The sequence below is a fragment of the Drosophila persimilis genome, unplaced genomic scaffold (assembly GCF_003286085.1).
Source record: "Drosophila persimilis strain 14011-0111.01,24,50 unplaced genomic scaffold, DperRS2 tig00000700-arrow-arrow-pilon, whole genome shotgun sequence".
In the NCBI taxonomy this organism is placed as follows: Eukaryota; Metazoa; Arthropoda; class Insecta; order Diptera; family Drosophilidae; genus Drosophila; species Drosophila persimilis.
In genome coordinates, this window is record NW_020825340.1 from 173462 (window position 1) to 197705 (window position 24244).

At 45.2% G+C, this 24244-nt stretch overlaps 1 protein-coding gene and 1 long non-coding RNA gene across 2 annotated transcripts; one reads left to right on the plus strand and one right to left on the minus strand.

Annotated features, from left to right (window-relative positions):
* Nucleotides 1–22675, plus strand: LOC6601380 (formin-J). The gene is made up of 9 exons (XM_026992060.1): nucleotides 1–226; nucleotides 17504–18460; nucleotides 18533–18836; nucleotides 20535–20645; nucleotides 20710–20811; nucleotides 20882–21080; nucleotides 21150–22115; nucleotides 22177–22278; nucleotides 22341–22675. The coding sequence occupies exons 2-9, from the start codon at nucleotides 17544–17546 to the stop codon at nucleotides 22523–22525; spliced, it is 2886 nt and encodes a 961-aa protein (XP_026847861.1). The 5' UTR covers nucleotides 1–226; nucleotides 17504–17543; the 3' UTR covers nucleotides 22526–22675.
* On the minus strand, nucleotides 7639–9311 carry LOC113566450. The gene is made up of 3 exons (XR_003409091.1): nucleotides 8861–9311; nucleotides 8591–8793; nucleotides 7639–8005 (listed from the first exon to the last, which is right to left on the minus strand). It is a non-coding gene; the product is annotated as an uncharacterized LOC113566450 (long non-coding RNA).
* Nucleotides 22676–24244: the final 1569 nt, after the last annotated feature.

The window sequence follows — 24244 nt, forward strand, 5'->3', positions numbered from 1 at the left end:
ATACACACCCGCAAGTAAATAAGAAGAAATTAGCGCAACACAAAAAAGTGAAATTTTCTTCCATAAAAGTCGAGGAAAATATCAGTACCAGTTCTTTGCATAAGTGATTGTTTTTTTTTGGTGCAAGTGGAAAATTAATATCAACTCCCAGGCTGGACGCAGAGGTAGCAGCAGCAGCGGCAGCAGTAGCACCCACAGCAATAACGGATTTTTGCTCTCCACGCGGGTAAGTTTCACCCCCTCCCCATCGTCTTTTGCTAAAATTTTCATTACGCCGAAAGGAAAAAAAATTCAATATGTATGCGAGAGCAAGCAGCGCCCCACACTCCATTCCATCTCCACTCTCTTGCTTGCTCTCTCTATCTCTCTCTCCCTCTCTCTCCTTTGCTTCAACTATCCAATTTAACCTCAACCGGTCTGCTGCTGCTGCGGCCGGCGTCGGCGTCTCCCCGTATGCATGCATGTGTGTGTGTGTGTGTGCTCGTTAAAAATGCTCTGCCGCAGTCGGCGTTCTTCTTTAACTCTCGCGCATTATTTCGCCAAAGCTCCAACTTTTCCCTCCTCCACCTCCTCCTATATATTGACAATTTTTACAGCTTTTGGCGTTTGTCTGTCTGCCGCTGTCGGTGCCAGCGTCGTCGCCGTGACGCCATGGCTTAGGCGATTGTGTTTTTTTTTTTTTTTTTTTCTATTGTATCTGCCGCAGCGCTGCTTGACTGGTCGCGAGGGGGTAGTCTTGTCGTTCCGTTATCTACACACATTTGCGGTGCCCTGAAATGTATCTGCAGCTGCCATGAATGAGCGGGCCTCTGCTCTTGCATATTAAGTGTGTTAATGAACTTTTCTTGGGTACGTACGATTGCAAACTTGGCTAATTACCCGCACGCACTTTTGGGCGCTTTGCAACACTTGAACGTTTTCGAGAATGACCCCACGCACACACGTACACCAGCCTGCACTTGTTCGCCAACATGGCTCTCTCTCAATGCCTGCCTGCCTGCCTGCCTTCGTCTCTCTTTCTCTCTTGCTCCCTCTTTCGGGTTTCCCCTGCTCTCACTGGCTCCCTTCCCTCCACTAGCACAGTCGTGGCTATGTTTCGGGAATGCGTGCCGCCGTGCCGTAGCCGGGTAACGAACGCATTTTGGCAAACAGCACGAAAAGTTGCATGCTCCAAAATACACACACACACACACAGACACATGTAGACATAACCACCTTGCTCTCGCTCTCTCTTCCACTATCTTTCTCTCTGTCAGCAGCACTTGTTATGCTGCTCCCACTCACACGCTGCACGTCGTTAGTTTTAAACTTATTTTGGCATTCTTTATGTGCTACTGCATTCTCTACGTCCCTCCCTCCCTTTCGTCTCGTCTCGCATCGTCTCGTCTCGTACCGTCCCGTGCCGTCTCGATGGCGACCCAGACCCGCATTTCCAGCTAGCGACAGCAGCACCGTTGTTGTAGGAGTCTGAGAACTATTCAAGTCGGGGGAACTAGTTCGCAGTGTCGTTGGCATTAGCTAAATAAATCAGATAATCTTCGTCGCATGCCTAAGAGGTAAGAGTTCCTGGCTGAAGACGGGAAACATTTTATGGGCTTGAACTTGAGGAAAATGTTTAATAGGTTAACAATTGTTATGCCCCAAGGAAACTGAACTGAGCGATCCAGAAACATACTATTGAAAGACACCAAGGCAACAGACAAATAATTCAATAATAAAGCATCCCAGACGGAAGAATTTCTGAAAATAATTTGGTTTTTCGTTTTTCACTATTAGTTTTAATCGGCTTGGTTAATTGGGAATTGTAGTAGTAGTAGTGGCTTTAGTTAAACCTTAATACTTTATTTAAGAAAGTTCTTGGTGGTGTTCTAGAGCTGCCTCGGCGGTGTAAACAAATCCTGAAGTCTATCAAAATATTCTGTAGTGTAATCAGAGCATTCTGTATCGGCTCTGCATTGGGTATACACACTTCCATACAACATCCATACATGCATACACATACATACATATGTACCTGTGCTTGTACCTGCGCATGCATAGGTGTGAGAGAACACCGATATCCGAAATTCTCGTCTTTTTCAGCATGTTGTTGGTGTTGTTGGTGCAAGTGGAGCAGAACTCGACTTTGACGCAACGACTGCATGCGTAAGCAGCGCCAGTGCGCTCCCCCCGCCCCCCTCCCCCCTACCGGTTGCAGAGACCAAGATTTCTTTCAATTTAGGTTAGGGTTTCTTTTACAGTTTCAAGCTAATGGCAGTCGGCCAGGGTCAATCCAAGTGCATGAAAGATTGTATATGGAGTGTTATTGAGGGTGTGTGGGGGGTGGGGTGGGGTCTGGAAAGGAGGTAGTGTTGCATACTGGATTCATTCCATTCCATCATCACATATTGCAGTTGTTTTCTATTTCGTTTGCTGCAACAGAAATGCGAATTGTTGGAACACCACACACAGTAACACATTGGCATGTGGCCCCCGCCTCCGCCTCCACCACCACCACCACCTCCATCTCACTCCGGTATCAGCCCACCCCCCCTCCTGCTCTGGTACACACGACACTCTCTCGTGCCATGCTCCTCTATGTACTGAGCTTACAACAACAAAACAGCAAGCCGAAATGCAGTTTAAAGCGCAACTAAAACTAAACAGAGCTCTCCAAGTGGGTGTCCATAGAAGGGGAGGTGGGGGTTTGGGGGGTGATTTCTCTATATGTATGCCCCCCCCGTACGGTAAGTTTGTGTGTGTGTGTGTGTGTGTGTGTGTGTGTGTGTGTGTGTTTGGATGTTTGGATTTCTATGTATGGAATGGAGAGTGGATTTTATATCAAAAGTACAGTCGCCTATCGCTGTTGTTGCTTTATTTCATAGTTTGGTGTACATATGTATATATGTGTGTCTGTAGGTATGCATGTATGTATGTATGTGTTTGTACATAAATTGCATGTTCATGCTTCAATAGTTGCATGCAGCAGCGTCCATGCCAGCACCATTGTTGAAAGATAGAGTGTGTGAAAGAGAGAGAGAGAGGGAGGGAGGGAGAGAGAGAGAGAAGTGATTGAGAGATGGGCGGGCAAGGGGGTCAGGGCTATACCTAAGCCTAAGCTTTTGCATTGGATGCGGATGCGGATGCACCGAAACTCTGGTCTCTGTTGACAACGAAAACCAGGGCCAAAGCCGGAATCCAGCGTTAACAAGGAATCAAAATATGCAAGCGCCTTGGCCTGGCCGTACGATTGCGATTGCGATTGCGATTACGCAGATCATTACAGATCGAATTATTAGTGTTGTAAAGGGATGAAATGAGGCAAAAGACTCTGTAATTCGTTTCCCCCCCACCCAATCCTGTTCTACATAACTTTGGCTTCTCCTCTCCTCCCCTCCGCCCGTCCTCTGTCCACTGTCCTCGTTTGACGTCTCTTCTATCCACCCCACTCTTTACCACTGGCTTCTTCTCCTACCTTCTTCCTTGGGCTCTTTTTTTGTTTTGTTTTTTTTTTTTGCTGTAGCTGTTGTTGCTTTTGTTTTATACATATATATTTTTTATGATTCCCTTTTGTGCTTTGCTGTGCTTGGGAGTGTGCGAAAGGGAGAGGGACACTTTCGTACTTATGGATGAAGGGGGGGCGGCGGTAGGTTGGGGAAGAGCTTTAGCGTTGCGTGTGCTGAAAAAATCGATTAAGGGGCATGCGGTGGGGGGAGGGGGGTGGCAGGAACAGAGTGCTGGGGCAACTTAAATTTAAAGCAGATGACAATCCGGAACCCCATCGTTGCGTTTTGTTTCGTTTATTGATTAAATATGTCCAAAAAGAGTGGGGAAAAACTGTCGTGGAATTATGGGGAAATATAATGAAAAATGAAAATTGACTTATTGATTTTGTAATGAGCTTACACTTTCTTCCCCTCCCTGTCTCTCTCTATCTCTCTCTCTCTTTCCCTCTCTCTTTTGCTCTAGGTCTGCGGCCAGCCCTGGTTATGCTGTTAAGGGGGTGTGGGGTGGTGGATGGGGGGTGGGGGGAGGTGTGGAGTGGTATGGAATGGTAGGGCTTCCGCTTATGTATAAAACTTTTTCGGAAGCAAGAAAGCAACAACAATATGAGATGGCGGCTGCTGCAATTGGAGTGGGTGTGGGTGGGGGTGTGGGAGTGGGTGGGGGTGGGAGTGGGGGAGGAGGAGAGGGAGTGCTAGGGAGGCTGCTGATGCCTGGCGAGAGAGCGTAGGAGAGAGAAAGGGCTGCTTGCTTTGGGTGCTTGTGTTGTTTGTGTATTGGGTGCCGTTAGTTGAAATGCAGACGTTTTGCATTGTTGTTTGTGGGTGGAGGGGGGAAAGAGGGAGGAGTAAAGCAGAAAGGTTGGGTGGTAGGGTGGTAGGGTGTGCTGTGGCAGCGGCGGCTCTGTGGCTGTAAAATGCCCCGAAACCCGGTACAGCTGTGTATGCATGTGTACATAAACACACACACACACACTCAGAGAAAGAGAGAGAGAGAGAGAGAGAGTGAGAGAGAGAGAAGTAGAGTGGAGTGGAGTGGAGTGAAGAGCCGAGCCGAGCATGCAAAAACAGATACATATACAAAACAGGCAATGAGTGGAGGGAGTGGAGGAGACAGAGACAGAGACCCCCCAACCTCCAGTATGGTCTCGGTCAGGTCCGGGTCGGGTCGGGTCTGGTCTGGTCTGGTCGGAAGGAAGCTCAGCTCAGAGCACCATCGCCACTGCCACCACTACAGCCCGCATAGCTCAAGGATGCATATAATATCCGGGCCGCTCCTCGCATTCCCCAGCCCCAGCCCCAAACCAAACACTCGCAGCAAACAAGGCCTATACAAGTGGGGTTAAGGTCCATTCAGTGTGGATTTTCTACCGATTTCGGATTGTCCTATCCCTCTCTCTCTCTATCTCTCTCTCTCTGTATCTCTCTTTGTGGGTGGGTGGATAGTTAGTTGCGTAATCTATGCGTTGATTTGGTTCTGAACCCATTGTATATCACTGAACCCGACGACTTCCTGCTGGTCAAAACGAATGTGGTTTGGGGTGGCGTGGCGTGGTGTGGTGTGGTTCAACACTCGAACCCGAAATGCAAATTTTCCCAAATTGTAAATCCGAATATTCGAATTTGTCGATGGCACATGCCAGGACCCATGCAGTACGTCTGGGGAGCATATGATGATGTTGATAATGATATATGTTGTTGCAGGTGGGTAATCTTTAGTAGGAAATTAGTTTTAGCCGCAACGCCAGCAGCACCACTCACCATGCCTATCGAACACCGCCTCCTGCTTCTGCCTGCCCGGCAGCTCAATCAACCATTAATATTACGCAATTTTAATGATATTGGCAATTAGCGTGGAGAAAGAGGAGGGACACGGTGGTGCGGTGGTGTGGGGTGGGGGTTAAAAGCCACTTGCTAATTCCAATATACGGCCCATGTCCCATGGCTATTATTTATGAAAGAGCATAGCCTCAGACTCAGGTTCCCTGGGCATGTCCAAACTATAAATTGCAGGCGCAACTGTACCTGAAATGCAAAATGGTGAGTAATCCTAAGCTGAGCGCCATGTTTGGTTGAATGGTGGCAGTGGGCTGGTTCTGGGTGCTGGGTGCTGGGTGCGGGTGGCGGGTGGCGGGTAGCGGGCTGCTGGTGGTTTGGGATGCTATAGTAGTGTGGTGGGGTGATGTGGACTGATGTTGGGGTCGGGGAGGTCGCCAACTTCGATTTTGCGCGTTTGGCAATTATGTGGACATGTGTCTTGATGCCTCCCGGACACACATATATATATATACATACATGCATACATATACGCATATGTAGCCTCTATATGTTTTTAGATGTGTGTAGAGGTAGAATCTCCCCCCACCCCCCACTACAGACCCCGCCCACCCTCTGAGGCCATAGTTTAGTTTGGGAACCACGCAGAACACGCCCTAAGCCCCCGCCCCACCGCCCAAACAGTGGGAAAACAGGAGCAACAACAGCCGCAGTAGTAGCAGCTGGGACTCCACCCCCACCCCCACCCCCTCTTCCTCTAAAAAGCAACCTCCACCCTCCGCCCCTTCCACAATTCTACTACAACCCCCACCCCACCCCACCCCACATCCCGCTGAAGAGTTGCCTGCATAAAATATTTCTAGATACACATTTTTGTTAGGGCAAAAGCAGAAGAAGAAGAAGAAAAAGAGGAAAGGAGGGGGGGAAAAAAACAGTTACCCAACACACAGACAGGGAAGGGACGCATGAGGGGGCGGGGCCGGAGAGTTGGGGTTGGGTTCGGGCTTGGGTTTGGCTGTGTTGCTATGTCGGCAGCCCTGTGGGCCCTGGGGGTGGTGAGGGTGAATGAGACCAGACGAAAAGACTGCGGTATCCACAACCGCTATTTTCTCTCCGCCCTTTCCCGCAGTCATTCCTTTGGGAGGAGCCACCCCACTCCCACCCACTTTAAAGGGCAGCTTTAAAGCTTCGACTAAAGTTTCCGCCCACCCACTGGCGCCGCCACCATCTTGAAGCCTCCCCCCTCCCCCCGCACTAAGTGAAGTAACTTGTCGAATCCCTGTCATATTGTTGTTCTTGTTGTGTCTCGCCTTGTTTTTCGGTGGTGGAAAAGTTTTGGCCAAAAGTGCGTGGGCCGTCCAGGTGAGGTGGTGGGGGGAGGGTGTTGAAGATGTGAGGGCGGAATACCATCATCATTGCCGTCTGCTTATGGCAGGCCCGCAAATTGCTGAAAACAGATTTACTTCCGATCCGAAGTGGAATTTTCCTAATGGCAGACCAGTCTTTCGATTTTAGGAACCTTTTGCCCCAATTTCTTTTTGGGTGGGGGTGGGGGTGGGGGTGTTCATTAAATAATACTTACCATAGTTAATACAAGAATAATCTAAATAATCTATTGCATAATCATGGCTAAACTTTCAGTTTATACTTTTGCTTACTTTGTTTATTTGAAAACATTTTGTTTGTTGTTTTGTTTGCCAAAACTGTTTCTATTTTATGGCAGGCGGGCAGGGCACACTCTTTGCTTTTTCGGTTCTTTTTCATTCGGTCAGAGATCATTATTCTTTTAAACACTGAACTAAAGCTTTGCACAGATTTGTTTATGTTTTTGCTGCTGCCGTGGGGATAATCTGTATAATCCGACAAATCTGATTTAAATCAGATAACTATCTGCAAGGGTATCAAATGCTTTGACTTTCGGTTTTGTTCTTTTTTGCGTTTGTTATTGCTTCGCTTTTTGCTATTTTGTGGTTCTTTAATTGCCTGATTAGCTGCCCGAAGACCGCACAAACACACACACTCGAATGCCACAGTATACACATGCAAAAGTAGAAGCCACACACAGGCAGGCAGCCATGCCCCTCCAAATAGAGAGCTGCCTGGTGTGCATGTGCTGCTCGCTCTCTTTCGGTCTCTCTCTCTCTCCCTCTCTCTCTGTGTCTGTCTGTTTCTCCTCCATTCCGCCTTCTCCTTAGCTTCTTTTCTTCTCTGGGGCTGCTGCGCTTGGCTAATTTATGCACATTGAAGGTGCTTCAACGTTTCTGTTTTTTATAGCCAACTCTTTAAAACACAATTCAATAATTTATATGTACATGCTGTACATACATACATACATACATATGCACATATGGTATGTAGGTATGCACGCACATGTGTATTTATGGTTATGGCAACATTTCTTTTTAGGTGAGAAATGAAATATGAAAAACATTTGCTTAATTTTTTCGGCATTTGGCCTGCACTTTTCAGCTGTCAGCTGTTGTCCCTCTTCCTCCCCGTCGCTTGCAGTGCCGTGCCGCCTCTTCTTTTCGTTTAGTTTTTTGTTTTGTGGCTGCTGTTGTAGCTCTCTCTCTCTCATTCGGACATTTGCTTTTGTGCCTGAGGCAATTGACCGTTTAAATGACTTGCTGCCGCTGCCGATGCCGCTGTCGTTGCTGCTGCGCTGCCCCTCGCCGTCGCTCATTTCGATTGTTGTTCGAAATTTTGTCTTATGCGGCTGGCTTATCCTCGAATTCGAACAGGGGTTGCTTAGAAGAACAAGAAGAAGAAGAAGAAAAAGAGTTGAATGCCAGAAAGTTGCTTCCTTCTTGAGGTCCCTACCCCTCCATTAGCCCCTCATCTAACTGTAGAGAACAGGAATACACCTAAATGGATAACTTGCTTGCTATGGCTTGAAGGCCAGATGATTTTTCGTCAAACATTGTATGTATTCTATGTTGTAAATGGCAATAATCAAGCTGGCAAAATATATGTATGTATGTACCTTCGAGTTAGAGAAGTTCATTATTGACTCGTACCATATACTTTTTGCCTTATGTACTAAAGTAAACTAAAACGCTGCTGTAAACACTTTTCCTTACATTGATTTCTCCCTCGTTTTTTTTTTTCTGCTGATTTTCATGGTCAGCTCTTGCTGACTAATTATTTATGTATGCTTGATAATTATTGACCAACAACAACAGAAACTGCCGAGCCACTTGGTCTGTTTGCTGACGATCATTTCACTCAAATAATACAGAAAAAGCTGCAGTCCCCCCGTCCCCCTCTGACTAAAAGGCGGGCAGAGCAGCAAGAGCAGCACCAGCAAAAAAAAAGAAGAGAGAAATGCTTACCTCGGGGGACCGACGCTCAGATACCCTAGCGGTTCGATTAGTTCCGTGGCAGATGTGGGTTACAGTTGTGTCGCTACATTTATAACTATTCTGTGAAGAACTCCTTGAGACATCATCTTAAAAATGGTGGAATATTGAGGGACAGATGGAGTCACTTCCTTCTTGTCGTTTCAAGCTTCTGTCCAGAATCATTACACCCTATTCTGCAGGAGAAGGGTATCAAAAGTGGCAAAGCTGCTTTTTTGTTGGTGTTGTTTTCTTTTGACTTACCTTTTTACCTGTTTATTTTCAAAGTGTGGCATCTCGCTCGCACGCGCATAGTCCGCCAATCGCTAGTACATATGTATATGTATGTATGCTGCTCGCTCACCAAAGAAAGGTAGGGAGGGGCAGAGAGAAAGAGGGGGATCAAGAGAGAGAGAGAGAGGGAGAGAGAGAAAGAGCGCGCACACAAAGACAACTGCAAAACACGCGCGCGAGCTCGTTACACGTCATTAAGTGCAAAAAAAAAACGAAGAAAAATAAGAACAAGCGCATAAAAAATTGTACCGTACATAGAGAGAGAGGGAATAATAGTATTAGTTGTTGTTGCAGCATCAGTTGCTGTTGTACCGTTAGTGCATCCATCCATCCATCCATTCATCCATCCATCCATCGTCCAGATTTCTCCTGTTGTGCAAGTTCAGAGACCTAATTCCAAACATCTTCTGGAAGAAGCTCCATAGAGTATTGCCTTTTGACAATAGAAAACTTTGTTGTTTTATATTGTCTGTATGTATGTGTTGGGAGCACTTTGTATGTGCTATTTACTTTCGCGATTCGCTTTTAGCTAAACATTCCAGCCTGCAATTTTCCATTTACATGCACATGCTTATGCACATGTATAAAGGTATATCACCTAATGGGCCTTGGAAGATTAACAGTTATCGCTGATCTTTTCGAGAAAAGTTGTGATTCAGCCTTAACAACAGCCTCAAACTGAAAGTAGTACTCAATGCCTCGTCCGTCCGTACATATATGCCTGCCTGACCAGAGCATTGCTTATATACTATTCTCTAGCTGAGAGTGTGGGCATGGGATGTACATATGCTTGTGTGTCTGTATTGTAAGTGTCGCCGCGCTTATCAGCAAAAGAGAGCTAGAAAAAAATGTTTTCTCTTTTTTTGTTTTTTTTTTTGCGTTGACATTTATTTTTATACACTATGCATATGCACAGACAAATGTACAATACCTTAAGTATATAAATAAGTATGTATATATATATATATTTTCTTATTTGTCCCCACACATTCTAATCCAAGTGTTCGATATGCCAAGTATCCAGTATTGAAAGTTGGGGGAAAGGTACTTATCAGGGACTTGCAAAACCAAACAAGGAAATGGACATATGTACATATATATGTATATGCATTTATGTATGTATATGCAGTGATCGCTTATAAATAAGACATCCAAAAGTTCAACGGTAATTTCCCGTTTAATGGCCAGAGCCAATACATACATACATATGTACATGCATACATATATACGAGTTTATTGACAGACACCACATTTCTGGAAGTTTCTGTTTAAAAATATGAAATATTAGGTCTTCATCATTGTTTGTGAAATATGTAGGGCGCAACAACAAGGGATACATTTTGTCCTATTTTCTGGGAACTTTTTAATACTTTTTCACATAATTGTATTGAAATGGAAAACACACCTTTAGAATAGAAGGGTTGTCGACGAAACAGAAGTACATAGTTTTTATGTACATATGTACAAACATATGTACATATATGTATGTATACTACCCCAATTAGTCTTTTGCGAAAGTCTGAGCGTGCGAAGATACAATTACATGCTGTCCTGTGTACATCAATTTATCTGCATACATACGTATGCGAGTATGCATACATACATACATATTTGCATATTCATCGACTATAAACATGAATATATCTACATATTATATACTGATACGTGTACATACATATGTACTCGCTCGTGGCTAGTTCAAGGCCCCAGTCATCAATGCATGGGAGCTGCGGACTAACGATGTAACGTGATTATCGTTTTTATACAAATCTTTGAATGACTGAATATGTTTTTCTTATAAACGATTTGCATAAATAACTATTAAATAAGAGTATAATACGTTGAACTGTTATATTTTTGTGACCATTTCACATAACTGATATTTATGGGTGCTGGAGATGGCGCGGACCCACCCTCTAGTATTAATAACCGATATTGACTGTACTTTCAGTTTTAATATGGAGGGGGAGGGGACGGAAGGAGCTGTCATAGTTCGATATTCGTTTAATTACACTAATGGCAAACGAAAATGAAATCTCTTCGCTCGAAAGAATTGAATGAAATAGTTGTACGAGTATTTTTTGCACTTATCGTAGCCGTAATATGAATGTCAAATGCGTGTGACAGTGTGTTCGTGTCTGTATTTTCGTTTGTCTCTCTGTGTGTGTGTGTGTGTGTGTGTGTAAAGTATCGGCTAACTGGTTTTCTGTTATTTCTTTTGGGCGCCGCTGTCGGGCAGAACAGAGGCAGCGGCAGCGCTGCCGGCATACCATTTACGTGTTTCTTTTTGGGGTTATTCTTAACGCGTGCGAGCTTCTCATTTTCGATACCCTTTTAGACGAAAAGTATTCTGATTCTGGATAAATGTTCAAAGGGCGTACAGGTATCCACATCAACATTCGCAGATACAGCCGTTTGTTGATATTGAAATTTTTTATGTACTCCACAAAATTGTATCGAAATCAAATGTCTATACATATATCCACCATGGGAACTACGGATTATCCAGGGTATGAAAAGCTTCGGCATCCAAATCTAGCCTTTCTCCTTGTGTTTTTTGCTGTTGTTATTACAAAACTTTTTATTCGCTCGCGATAAGAGGCATTGCAGGGGCTGCCTTCCCATGGGGGAGTTGCCAGATAGGGGAAACTGAGAATGTGAATGGTGAGAGTTACAGTTACAGTTATAGTTGTAGTTATAGTTAATGTTGTAACCTAACGGAGGCTCTTGGCTCTTGCTCTTAATTTGTGTATTTCTGGCCCAAAAACTTTAACAATTTCACATTTGTGTGTATTGTCAATGGACAAGTTCACACATTTGCGCAGGTTGTTCTTACATAAGTGTGCGTGCTATTTATATACTGTTTACATATGTACATGCTGTACATGCATATGTACATATATACATGGGCAGAATTGCATTCTGCACCTCCTCCTCTTCTCCTCTCTGTGCCCCCCTTCCATCGTCCTACTTGCCTCCCCGTCTTTGCTTTTGTTGTTTCTCTTGCTTTTTGTACATGCTGATGCCTGTCTCTGTGTCTGTGTCTCTCACTCACACTCGGGCACGACACGTACATACATGCATACATAGGCAATGGGTTCAAGTTGTACATAAACCAAACGACCGACCGACCGAACGCTGCCTCTGTCTCTGCCACTGGCACTGCCACTGCCAGTGCTCTGCTGCGTCGTCGCCGTCTCTGCTTTTGTCTATCCAACCGTACGCCTCTCTACCTCTGCGTGTGTGTGTGCGAGAGTGTGTGCGTGTATATTTTATGGCAGCGCGCAAAAAGGCAACAAATCTATTTATTGCCATTTACTCAATATTTGGCACATTTAAAAGAGAAATACATTAACTTGTTTCCTGCACTTGGCTGCTGCGCTGTGGAAAAATTCCACTTAATCAGACAAATTACCAGACGCGTCGGCCTCCCTCCCCTTTCTCTTAGCTCTTCCCCCTGACTAAAACAAAGCTTAAGTAAGGCGGCCGAAGCTTTTGATACTCTTTCAGCTTTATCATACGCGAGTAGTCATCCGATTGTGATCAAATTTTGTTGAGTTATTTAATGGCACACGGAACTGCCTATGTACATGCACATGCACTATATACTGCGAGTACATAAACGAATAAATCAAGAATTTGTGCGCCTCTGCGCCTCGAACATCTGTCCCAGAATCATGCAACACATATACCCCCTTTTCTGCAAGTGTATCATCAAAATGTTCTTCAAGCGTAGCATTAAATGATGCTTTGGCAGCAACATCATCTCTGCTTTTTAGTTTTCTGCTGCCTCTGGCAACAACAACAACAACAACAACAACGGCAACAGCAACAGCAACAGCAACTTGGACAAACAAAACCAGTTTTGAAAGTCATTAATTTTTAGCTTGTCTTTGCATTGTTGCTATTGCGGCGACGGCTTATGTATTTTACTGTTTATTTAGCTGGCAACGCTGGTCAAGAGCACGCAAAAACAAAAGAGAGGACACAAAACAGCTGTGCACTAGCCAGCATGTGGGGGAGGGTGGTTCCGCCCTGCACCCCCTGGCCAAGGCTCCATTTTCACTTGCCAATTACTCAGAAGAGCCATAAAAGACAGTACACGAGTATTTGTTTGTGAATTTACTTTGATGTGATAAGGAAAACAAATCCATAACACATGCATATTGAATGTACATAAACAAATAAATAATATTTATAACAAATGATATGTCAATAATTTACCACAAAATACAAAAATATAAAAGATACATAGTATGTATGCATGCTTTGCACATAAATATTTAGCATAGGTAATTTTTATTTTGGGCTTAATTCAATTTAAATATAATTTATGGGAATAATACAATTGTGATGAAATTCCTTTCTTTGTTTGGTGAAAAAAATGTATCGGTCCTTCGAACAGTGTGCGTCATTAATTTGCCACCAATGTTTTGTATAGTTAACCCATTTAGAAGTTTTTGGTTCTTTTTGTTTGTTTGCTGTTTTCCCCCAACCAATCCAATGCTTATCGCCTGGCTATAAATAAACGCAACGAGAAAAGCAATACACCACAGTGGGCTGCATAATTATAGTGACACTCACAAGATAAGGCTGAGGCATAGCGTATAGCATATAGATATGTACATTTGGATGTAGGGCTGTCTGTGTGTGTGTGTTTGTATATAGAAAATGACTTTTGGGTTCTGCGATGTCACATTTCCATGTAAATTAAAGATAGTTTTCCATTGAGCTGCAACTTGCAGCTTGCAACTGGAACTGGACAATCGTAGGTTAGGTTCGAGAGTCGGGTTTTGGGTGCACCCATTGCATCATCATCTTCATCATCCCGGCGGTCCCTGCCCCTGCCACTGCCACCACCCCGAGCGAACCGAAACCGAACCTCCCAAATCCCAGGCATGGTTGAGTAAATATGTATGTATGTATGTGCGACGAGGAAGGTCGGTTGGTTGGTCTCCCTTACCCCTACCCCCTACCCCATGTCCATGTCCCTGCCCCTGCCCTACCCCCCCGTCATATACAACAAGTCGTGCGCTCTCGCTTGCTCGCCTGCTTGCTTGCTCTCTCACGAAGCAGCAGCAGCAGCAGCAGTAGCAGCAGCAGCCCACCTCTCCCGCTACCACTCCACTTCAATCTTCTCCCCGACTTGCTTATGTACAATGGGACAGGCAGGCAGGCAGGCAGGCGGCTGGCGGCCATAAGATATGCGCATTTCTTATAATGTCGAACCGAGAAGTACTATTCATGTTTGTTGGCTTTTTTTTTTTTGATTCTTTTGCTAAGCTGCCACTTGTTTTGATAATATATTTCTTTAACTTATTGAATGCAGCATTGGAATAGAAGTATTCTTGAGACACTGTTGATGAGTGGATAGCCATAGCACCCCAACTAATATGTAAATCGATTTTAGGTTAGGTTCGGGTTCGGGTTAGTGGCAAAGGGAGTTGGTGGTGGAGGTGGAGGTGGATGTGGAGAAGGGTGGGGGGCTTGTGGGTGCCATTGTGGGTGGCCAGACAGACAGAGTCGACCCCAAACTTGGTATCCCAATAGCCACCGTCTGACAGCCACAGCCACCGCCGCGCTCTCCTCATCGTTGTCGTCGCGTGTGTGCGACGTGCGCTCTCTTCTTCCATCTTGCTCTCGCGCTCTCTCATGCCCGCTCTTCCGTTCTCCCGCTCTCATCCGTACACCGCACACTCAAACACATTTTGCTGTTGCTGTTGCTGTTGCTGTTGCTGCGGCTGTTCTTTGCTTTTGTTGTTGGTGCTGCCTTCTGCTGCTGCTGCTGCTGCTCGCCGCGCTATGTACACAACTGTACTTTTGATTTAACCTTATTTCTTTGCTTTTTTTTTTGCGTTGTCGTTGTCGCCGTCGTCGTCATCGGCTTCTAAGTTGCGCTCGCCTGGGATGACTGTGAAGCCTGGCTGGCTGTCCTTATCTTCTGGTCAGTTATCGGTCCGCAGTCTGAAGCGTCGTCTGTCCCCTTTCCTGGACACCTGGACAGGTGCCAACGACCGTTAGACGTGGGGATAAACTTGAACTTGCATGCATGCATATCCCACAGACCATGTCCCATCATTGACCCACTGTAAACCCAACGCCCTGGGCGCTAATTGAATCCCATTTAGCGCTCTATTAAACACAATTATGGTCAAGCAAATACATATGGATGTATAATAGCCCCCAATCGTAATGAAAATGTCGCACAAATCGATAAAGTTTTTGTTCACTAAATCTCCTCCATATATTCCGGGCGATGAGAGGGTGATACAAAAAACACGCATATTGTCTCACCTCGTTACACATACACACATGCGTACGTGTAAAAATTTGCTAATGTGTGTGTATGTGTACATTAAAAAGCATCTATACAAATTTAAAACTGTATTAATTTAATAAGAAGAGAAAAAAGCTGACAATCATCAAAGCATACAAAAGCACACGCACACATTTACACAGGGCACAGTGGGGCAGAGTCCATTAGCATTAAAGATGATATTTCATCAACGACTATGCGTGATAAGAAGCGATATAACCCGAGAGATAATCCACACAGTGATGGTTGGAAAGTTTGAACTTGAATAAATTATAAATATTTAGAACTTTGACCGCAGACTCTCTGAAATTAATTAAATATTAATTTATAACACAATATTAGCAATGCTAATTTTTTAGCATTGAAAGCAGAAAAGAATAGTTAAAAATATGAATAAAATTATATGGAACAACTGTATAGGAGGTGGTTTGAATAATCCCCTCTAACATTTGCCTACACCATCATAGATTTCGACCACTGTAAAAGTCAAGCGAGCAACTATTTAATTTGTTATCAAAACAATCACACATTTGCCTACTGCATTCCACTGTGCAGAGCTGTTAGTAATCGCGAACGCGAACGCGGGCGACGACGGCCACGAAGTGTTCGAGTAGCGCACAATCTGATGACGACACAAGTGTGGAAAGTAACGAGACTCCGTAGACTTACGCTTGCGGGGGGACGGGCAAGAACAGAGCGCAAAAGAAAGAAGGAAAAAAAGAAACGAACGAGTAAGCGTGCTCATACGTATGCACGTATGTGTGTGTGTGTGTCGGTGTTTGTGTTTCAATGTGCTTCTGTGTGAGTGCCAACTTTCAAAGCGAGTTAATTTATGGCACATTGGGGACGGACAGCAGCCATGGGAAATGGGATGTTGCTGCCGCTCTTCTGCCATGTCGTTATAATTATGCCATTCGATTCGCTTTTCTTCTGCCAACATTTTGTTGAGGCCGCTGTCAGAACTAGGCTCCGCTGAAGCTCCTCTGGTCCTCTGGTCCATTCAAGCTTAGTTTAGCCTGTCGTCCTGGGGTGCCTGCCAGCAGTTGAAAAGATTCCACTCTGCGGACGATTGAATTACCAACAAATTATTCGAATCTCAACGAAATCTCTCTTCCCGGCAAGTTTGGCGTTCGTTTTTATAGGTTTCCGTACCACTGTGAAGGTCGTTCGGGTATTTTGTTTACGATTCAAATTGTGTATTTTATTTTTTATATCCACATGAATATATTTAAGTCAAAATCAAATCAATTAAATAACTATTGTTTGTGCAATGTTTTTTTTTATATTATTTTTATTTTTTATAATTGTTTTTGTTGTTGTTTTTTTCTGCTTGTAAATCAGTATTAGCAGGTGAATTGTTGCTTTTGTTGCCTGCCGTTTCGAGTTGTTTGAAAAGTTTATTCACCTTTCACTCTCACGTGTCGCTACGGCTACGTCTCTCCGTGTTCGTGTATGTGTTTGTTTGTGTGTGTTGCCAGGTGGTTTGTGTCTCTGCTAGTTCTGAAACTACTAATACACTACTTCCACTAGTTTCCCCCTTTCGGCCCCCCACTTTCCCCACTTTATTTACATGTAAATGTTTCTTGAAGCCACCGATGCTGCTGCAGCTCCAGAGCGGCCTTTGTATGCGAAAATTTCTTAAATCGAAAACGTGACTGGTTTGCGGAAGATAGCCGAGGTCCGAATGGAAATGGTAGAAGTGCTGTGCCTCCTCGACCATGCATACCCACCTACAGCCGCAGACTATTTATGCACATCTATATCTTATACGTATCTGTGCAATCGAATCGGAGAGTTGATTTGCGATTTGGCGCAGCTTTCCTTTTTCTGTTCAAGCTCTTTCTCTTGAGGACGGACCGATGGTCGGACGGACGGACGGACAGGAGGGGGCCTTGGGTTGGGCGGGCGGTCGGCGGCTATCAGTTGCCTCAACAAGGTCGTCGTCTCAGTAAATTGAAATCAGGATATCTTTATTTTGTCCCAGCGCGGAAACGGAAAAGGGAAAAGGGAGCAACCGAGCAGTAAATGAGACGACCCCTTCACAGTGTGAAAAAAATAAGAAACATATACAACAAACCGTTAGGGGTTAGTGGCTGCTGACATCCGCCTTGAAAGTGGTATGACAGCAAAAGCAGCAGACAAAAAGGAACAAAAACAAGCCAAAATTCAACCCTTAATGAAATCCCAACGACCTCCGACCCCATGCTATGCTTTGCTTTACTTTTCCATAGGATGCCTAGTAATTTGAATCCATATTCATCTCCGTCATTTTCGTTTTTCGTTTCTTCCGTTTCCAGTTGCCCAAGATACAGAATCACGACGACGCGACGTGCGAAAATGGCCAAAATGGAGGTCGACGATGTGGTCGACTTGAGTCTGAGCTCCGGCCGGGATCCGGCGTTAACCATAACGCCGGCGCCGCCACCGGCAGCGCTCAGCAATCGGGATCTGCGTGCCCTGACGGCCAATAATACGGGTCTGACCATAACGCCGTCTCCAGCGCCAGCGCCCACAGCAGGCGCTGCCACCATTCCCGCCAATAGCCACACCAGCACCAGCACCAACAGCAACAGCAACAACAATAATAATAATAATAACAACAACAACAACAGTACCACTGGGAATGGCACCGCCGGCAGCAGTCCCACCAACAGCAGCTCCGCGAACAGCGGCAGCAACACCACCGCCACTCCCAGCATCAACAACACAACAAACAACAGCTCCAGCGGGAATGCAGACGGAGGAGTACTCTCCGCCGGTGGCGGAGGTGTTGTCGGTGTGGATGAGAACAAGGTCCAGAGGCGGGTGCTACGGCCCCGCACAGAGCCCAAGTCATACGCCGAGGCCCCCGACATTGTGCTGCTGCCCGCCCGCACCAATGGACGCCAGCAGAACGGAAACATTGATTCGGAGACGGACGACGAGGAGATGCCGCCGTACGTGCCCATCAAGGAGCTGTCCCACGCCGAGCTGAAGGAGCGCGAGAAGAGCCTCCGACGGCTGCGCCAGGACCTACGCAACGAGGAGTCCAAGCTGTTGCTGCTCAAGAAGCTGAAACAGTCGCAGCAAGTGATGAAGGAGAACCTGGTGGTCACGCCGACCAGCGTCTCGCCCAACAATCCGCTGTCCGCCATACCAGCCGCCCTCACCTCCAAGGGGTCGCTGAGTGTGACGCCCACGTCGGCCGTACCGCAGCCGGCGCACAGCAAGGGACGCAGCAGTCTGGGCGGCAGTGCAGCTGCCGTTAGTATCAGGTGAGTGGCGCGGATACCTTAGATCCTTGACCTAAAATCGTTATTAATGCGAGTGTTTCCCCCGTTTCGTAGCGCCACCAACAGCCGGACGGGCAGCTCCAGCTCTGCAGCAGTGGTTGCCTCGGCCATTGCGGCGGCGGCCCTGAGCGGATCGCAGCGCGGCAGCCTCAGCAGCAACTCGATCCTCCCGCCACCCAGAGCCTCGCTACCGCCGGGCGCCACATTGGCCGCCGGCACAACCATAACGCCTGCCACCTCCTCTTCGCACCGATCGAGTGCCCTGCCGCCGCGCACCAATCTGCCGAATCTCACCATAACGCCCTCGGTGACCATCACGCCAACGTCGGCGCCGCCTTCCAGTCTGAAAGCACGCAATGTGAGTTATTGTAATGTCATCGTTGCCGTAAGCGCCGAGTTTTTTCCTCCTCCCCCTCTCACATATTTGTTCCAAAAAGCACCAAAAAACAAACAGAAACAAAAATTCACAACAAACAACAATCAACACACAAAATAATCAACAACGAAAAACTCACGCTTACCAACACTGCACAGTGCACTATGCATTACTAAACACTAACACTAGCACAAACATCAGAAACAGCAATGAACTATGGGTACAGTGGAATTTCTTGTTGCACCAAAGGAATATTCAACTTTTGAATGTACAGGCGGACTTCCATATAGCGAATCTCAAGGGGAATTCATTATACGGAACATTCGTAATATAGAATTCATTTTTGCAGAATATATACTTCAGAGTTTTGGAAATAATTTCGTTATACAGAAAACCTCGTTGTACTCTCGTCATTTGCACCGCCAATTGAGGGAGCTATAAAGGTAATCGGATGACCTTTCATAGGATTTTGTATTCGTATCCATAAAATGGGTAAACGTGAAGATATATTGAGCCAAAGTTGAAGTTCTATACTATTATTATTGTTTCTTCACCATTTGAACTGTTTGGATATCCGGATAAACAAATGTGTGTAAAACCCAGAAAGAAGCGTTTCCGACCCCATAAAATATATATATTCTTGATCAGCCTCAATAGATGAGTCTGTATAGCCATGTCTGTCTGTCCGTCATGATGAGCGTCCTGATCTCTGAGACCATAAGAGCTCCTGTGATATCGCACTGTTCGGATCATTATTATATCCAGAAGGAACAAGTGAAATTGCACTGGCTGCAATGCCCCTTTCCACGCGCTTACTCATTCCTCCTCCCCCTCTCTCTCTCTTCATGGTGCAGTGTGCGCCTCTGGCAACGCAGCTGGTGTTGGTGTGAGAGTGAAAAAGAGAGAGACAGACGTATCGGAATGCTAGTTGTAGAGGAAAAATGGGAACAGATAAAATATTCTATAATTCTGATCAAGCCGATCATTTGATGGCAAGGAATAAACGGAGTGCAAGAGCTAGCCATCGTGGTTCCCCTTTCCCTCTTTCTCTCTATATTTTTGCCATCTCTCATGGGCGAGCAAACGCGAACAAAATTGAGAGAGGGAGAGATCAGTATCACTGTCGGACATGAAAGTAGAGCCGTGGCCCTTGGCGTGGCTCCTTGATGGCAGGATTTAGTTAGTTAGTGGCATTAATTCTCAAAAATAAAAGTTACTGATCATTACAACTACGAGTTTTATGACCTTCGCTTTGCAATGCTTGTTTTGATATTTGACATTTCGAAATTATACAAGTAGGAAAAGGGAATAGAATAGAATAGAATAGAATAGAATAGAATAGAATAGAATAGAATAGAATAGAATAGAATAGAATAGAATAGGAGCATAAGATAGATATATAGATAAGATATCATAAAATTGGATGAAAAGCCTTTGATTTCCATACTTGCCTAGTTCTTGCTGTGCAACACTGGTTTCCACTTTCCAATACTACTACTAACACATCATTGCCTGTCACAACCCGCCGAGTTCAAGTCGGGCTTCGTGCAAAAGTGACAAGGAAAATTTCACTTAAATTTCTACGTATTTATTTCACCTCGACTAACGATCAACTATTAAACGCTCCAAATTGCTCTGTATTCATATTTACTACAAAATCAAATCGTTAAAAACATGCAGCCTAATATTTCGGATAATTCGAAGGTACCTGGGACCATTAGCAATTCTGTTTCCATCACTCCGGCGCCGCCGCTATCGCAAACGCATCAGAATCAACTGAACGATCTAAAGGTGAGTAGAGAAATGGGAATATTCATGTTAGTTGTTGGATGTATTGTTGAATGATTCGTTGCAGAATGATCGCTCCACGCCGCGCGAGGATGCACAGACGCCTGCCCAGCGTCAGGCGGCAGCTAAAATGGCACTGCGAAAGCAGCTGGAAAAGACTTTGCTACAGGTGAGGGAGGGAGAGACAAAAGAGAGTTCTGTGATAATTATACTAAAACAAATCTTTGAATATCCGATAGATTCCCCCACCAAAGCCACCGCCACCAGAGATGCACTTTATACCCAATCCCAGCAACACGGACTTTGTCTATCTGCTTGGACTGGAGACGGTCGTTGACTTCTTGACTGTCAACAAGAAGGCCAATGCTGTGGCAGCACCCTTCCGCTGTGCCCAGTGCAAGATTGACTTTACACCCGTCTGGAAGTGGGAGAAACAGAGTAAGCAGAGAATGGAATGCGAATGGAGCCCAGAATCAACGTAAAACTAACCAAAAGATTTTTCTATAGCCAACAAGGATCCCAAGGTGATTTGCGAACAGTGCGTCACCTCGAACGTGAAGAAGGCTTTGAAGGCGGAGCACACCAATCGACTGAAACAGGCGTTTGTCAAGGCACTGCAGCAGGAGCAGGAGATCGAGCAGCGTCTGGCCAGCCAGAGCAGTCCATCGCCCGTGGACACGCATGCCTTGAACAATGTCAGCGCCTCGCTATCCGTGTCCGCCGCCACCAATTCCTCGTCGCATTCGCATCAACACCAGCAGGCCCTGCAGCGCGAGCGCGAGCGTGAGCAGCTTCAGGCGTCACATGCTTCGGCAGCGGCGGCACTGGTCAATCTGCCGCCCTCTGTCACGGTTATACCGACCAAGTGTCAGACGCCAACGCCAGCGCCTAGACCCACACCGCCGCCACCACAGAACCAGCCCACACCACCTCCCAGCACACCGCGTTTGTCACGTGCCGCCGCCACAGCAGCAGCGGCGGCCATAGCTGCCCAACAGGCAGGGATCCTCAGTCCAGGACCCACGGCAGCGCACCACCACGAGCCGGCGTCCTCGTCGCGTTCCTCCCGCAACGATCGCCACGACCATCACCACCACCAGCAACAGCAACAACAACAACAGCAGCAACAGCAGCAGCAGCAACAACAACAACAGCAGCAGCAGCAGCGCGACCAGCAACGCGAGCAGCAGCAACAGCAGGCCCAGAGCTATGATAAATACTCGGCAGCCACGCTGGCGGCGGCAGCTCATCTCAGTGCCATGGGTGGCCTGAACATCAACAGCCTGGCCAGTCTGGGCAACCTCAGCAATCTGGGCAATCTCAGCCAGCTGGGCAATCTGGCGGCTCTTGGCGGACTGGGCAACTTCGGTGCGTCCTCGTCAGCCTCCAGCAATCAAGCTGCGGCAATGAACAACACCTCGCCTGCGGCCACAGCGGCAGCCATGCAGGCTTTCCAACAGCAGCTCTTCAGAGGTAGGATTCTTCTTAGCCACTTGCCGGATTTAATAATCTCATAAATGATTTTCTCCTGCAGCATTGGGTCAGGGTCTGGGGGGCAATCCACAGCATATGATGCAGTTTGCACCGCTTTTGTACTCCTATCAGGTGGCCATGGCGCAGGCGGCCCAAGTGGCAGGTGAGTCCTAAAACCTTACCATATATGATGACCCTTACAAAATGATCTTTACCTTTGGACAGCTTTCAACAACAACAACAAAAAGAGCAGCTCGTCATCGGGGTCATCCAAGAACTCAAGCAATGCCAATAGCATGGCGGACGTACAGCGGGCGGCGGAGCTGCAGCGCCAGTATCTATTGGAGATGATTCCGCCGCAGCAGCAGAGCGGAGCCAGCGGCAGTCGCCAGAACAATTGGAAGGCCTAAGGCCAGAAAAACCCCAGCAATGCCAACAACAACAGGAACAACAACAGCAGCAGCAACAACAACAACAGCAACAACAGCAACAACAGCAACAACAACAGCAACAACAACTATTCTTATGGTTTTCTTGATTAGGCAATTTTATAATTTAAACAGAAAGAAAAGAAAAGAAACAAAACAAAACAAAACAGAAGATGCAGAAAAAAGAACTAATAAGAAATCATTAAATATACACGTAATTATTAATTAAACAATAATTATATAGAATTATACACATAATACACCATACAACTGTTAGTAGTTTCCTTTTTTTTTTTTTACCACTTATCCTTGATTTATAATACAATAAAACAAGAGCGCAAACCAAGCCACGAATATATGTAGGAACCGATAAATGAATGAATGCAAACAACCTTTAAGCTCCTATTAATTGAATATATTAAATATGAATAATAATGAATGCTAGCCGTAAGACGAACTGCCCCGTTTTCTAGGGGCACACCACATCCATCCCCTATTCACGCCCGACACCCCCCCAACAGACGATTTTGTAATTGTTAACTCTTTTTTTTGTGGGTAAATGATTCCCATTATCCGAATTGGTAGAGAGATCAACCATTTTGTCGTACAATTTATTTAGGATTTACCAGTCGCTTCGTGACTAAATCTATAAATATATAAATTATATTTTTTAATCAATTTTAAGTATGACTAGTATTAGTTGTAAACAAATTTTTTTAGGGTATAATAAATTACAGAAAACAATTACACCAAGTCTTGCATTGCCAGCCTACAACCATATACATCAATCATAAATCATAATCAGTTCCGACTAAGTCCTTACCATGCCTTATATCCATGTTACAGCTCCAGTTTGAAGTTAGTACTGTTATTTAATTGAACCAGAACCAGGACCCAGAACCCAGAACACCCTTTCTCCCCTGATATCTTCAGAACTCTTAGGAAAGATCTTTCTACTTCAAAATACATCGAAAACTAAAAACTAATCCTTATAATATTGTATATATATCACATGAAATATCTTCGGTAAACCGAAATTTATATACTCTTCCCATTAGAACAGAACAGATCGATTTCAGAAGCGAAAGCGAAAACCTCTTCCCGTCGAATCGAATGGGAAGGGAAATTAAACATGATTATAATACCGACTGAATATTAGCATATATGCACTGTAGGAATCTAGACAGACGCAGAAGCAGAAGCAGAGGCTTGCATACATAAATCTCTATAGATAACGATATACATACATATATATATTTTTGATTTGTCGGACAAGAGAACGGACTGGGAACGGATCAGTTTGTAGAGGAGGTTTTCATTCAGGCGAACCATTCGGAAACACAAACCAAATCTCACTTTGGGCATGCGAAATCAAAATGTGATCAAAAAATATAAAATTACAACAGAAACAAAACAAAACGAAACAAAATAAAAGCAAAGCAACAACAAAAACAAAACAAAATTAACCAATTAAAATTCGTAATTTTTTTTAAGCAAAACTAAGAACTAAACAAAGCATTGTCATTCAGTCGATTCAGTGTGTATGTGTGTTTGAAATTCTATGCTAAATGTAAAACAGTATAAGAAAATATAACAGTTTTTAAACCAAAAACGGTTTTTTCGATTCAAGGACTTCTTGGGGGGTTGCTTACCCATCGGCTACGCAGAGCTATCGATTTAAGTCCATCACTAACCTTGCAT

Coding starts and splice junctions, on each gene's coding strand:
- LOC6601380 (XM_026992060.1), top strand. CDS start 17,544: ATGGCCAAAATGGAGGTCGACGATGTGGTCGACTTGAGTCTGAGCTCC. Junction 20,812..20,881: donor TGGAAAAGACTTTGCTACAG/GTGAGGGAGGGA, acceptor AATATCCGATAG/ATTCCCCCACCAAAGCCACC. Junction 22,116..22,176: donor CCAACAGCAGCTCTTCAGAG/GTAGGATTCTTC, acceptor TTTCTCCTGCAG/CATTGGGTCAGGGTCTGGGG.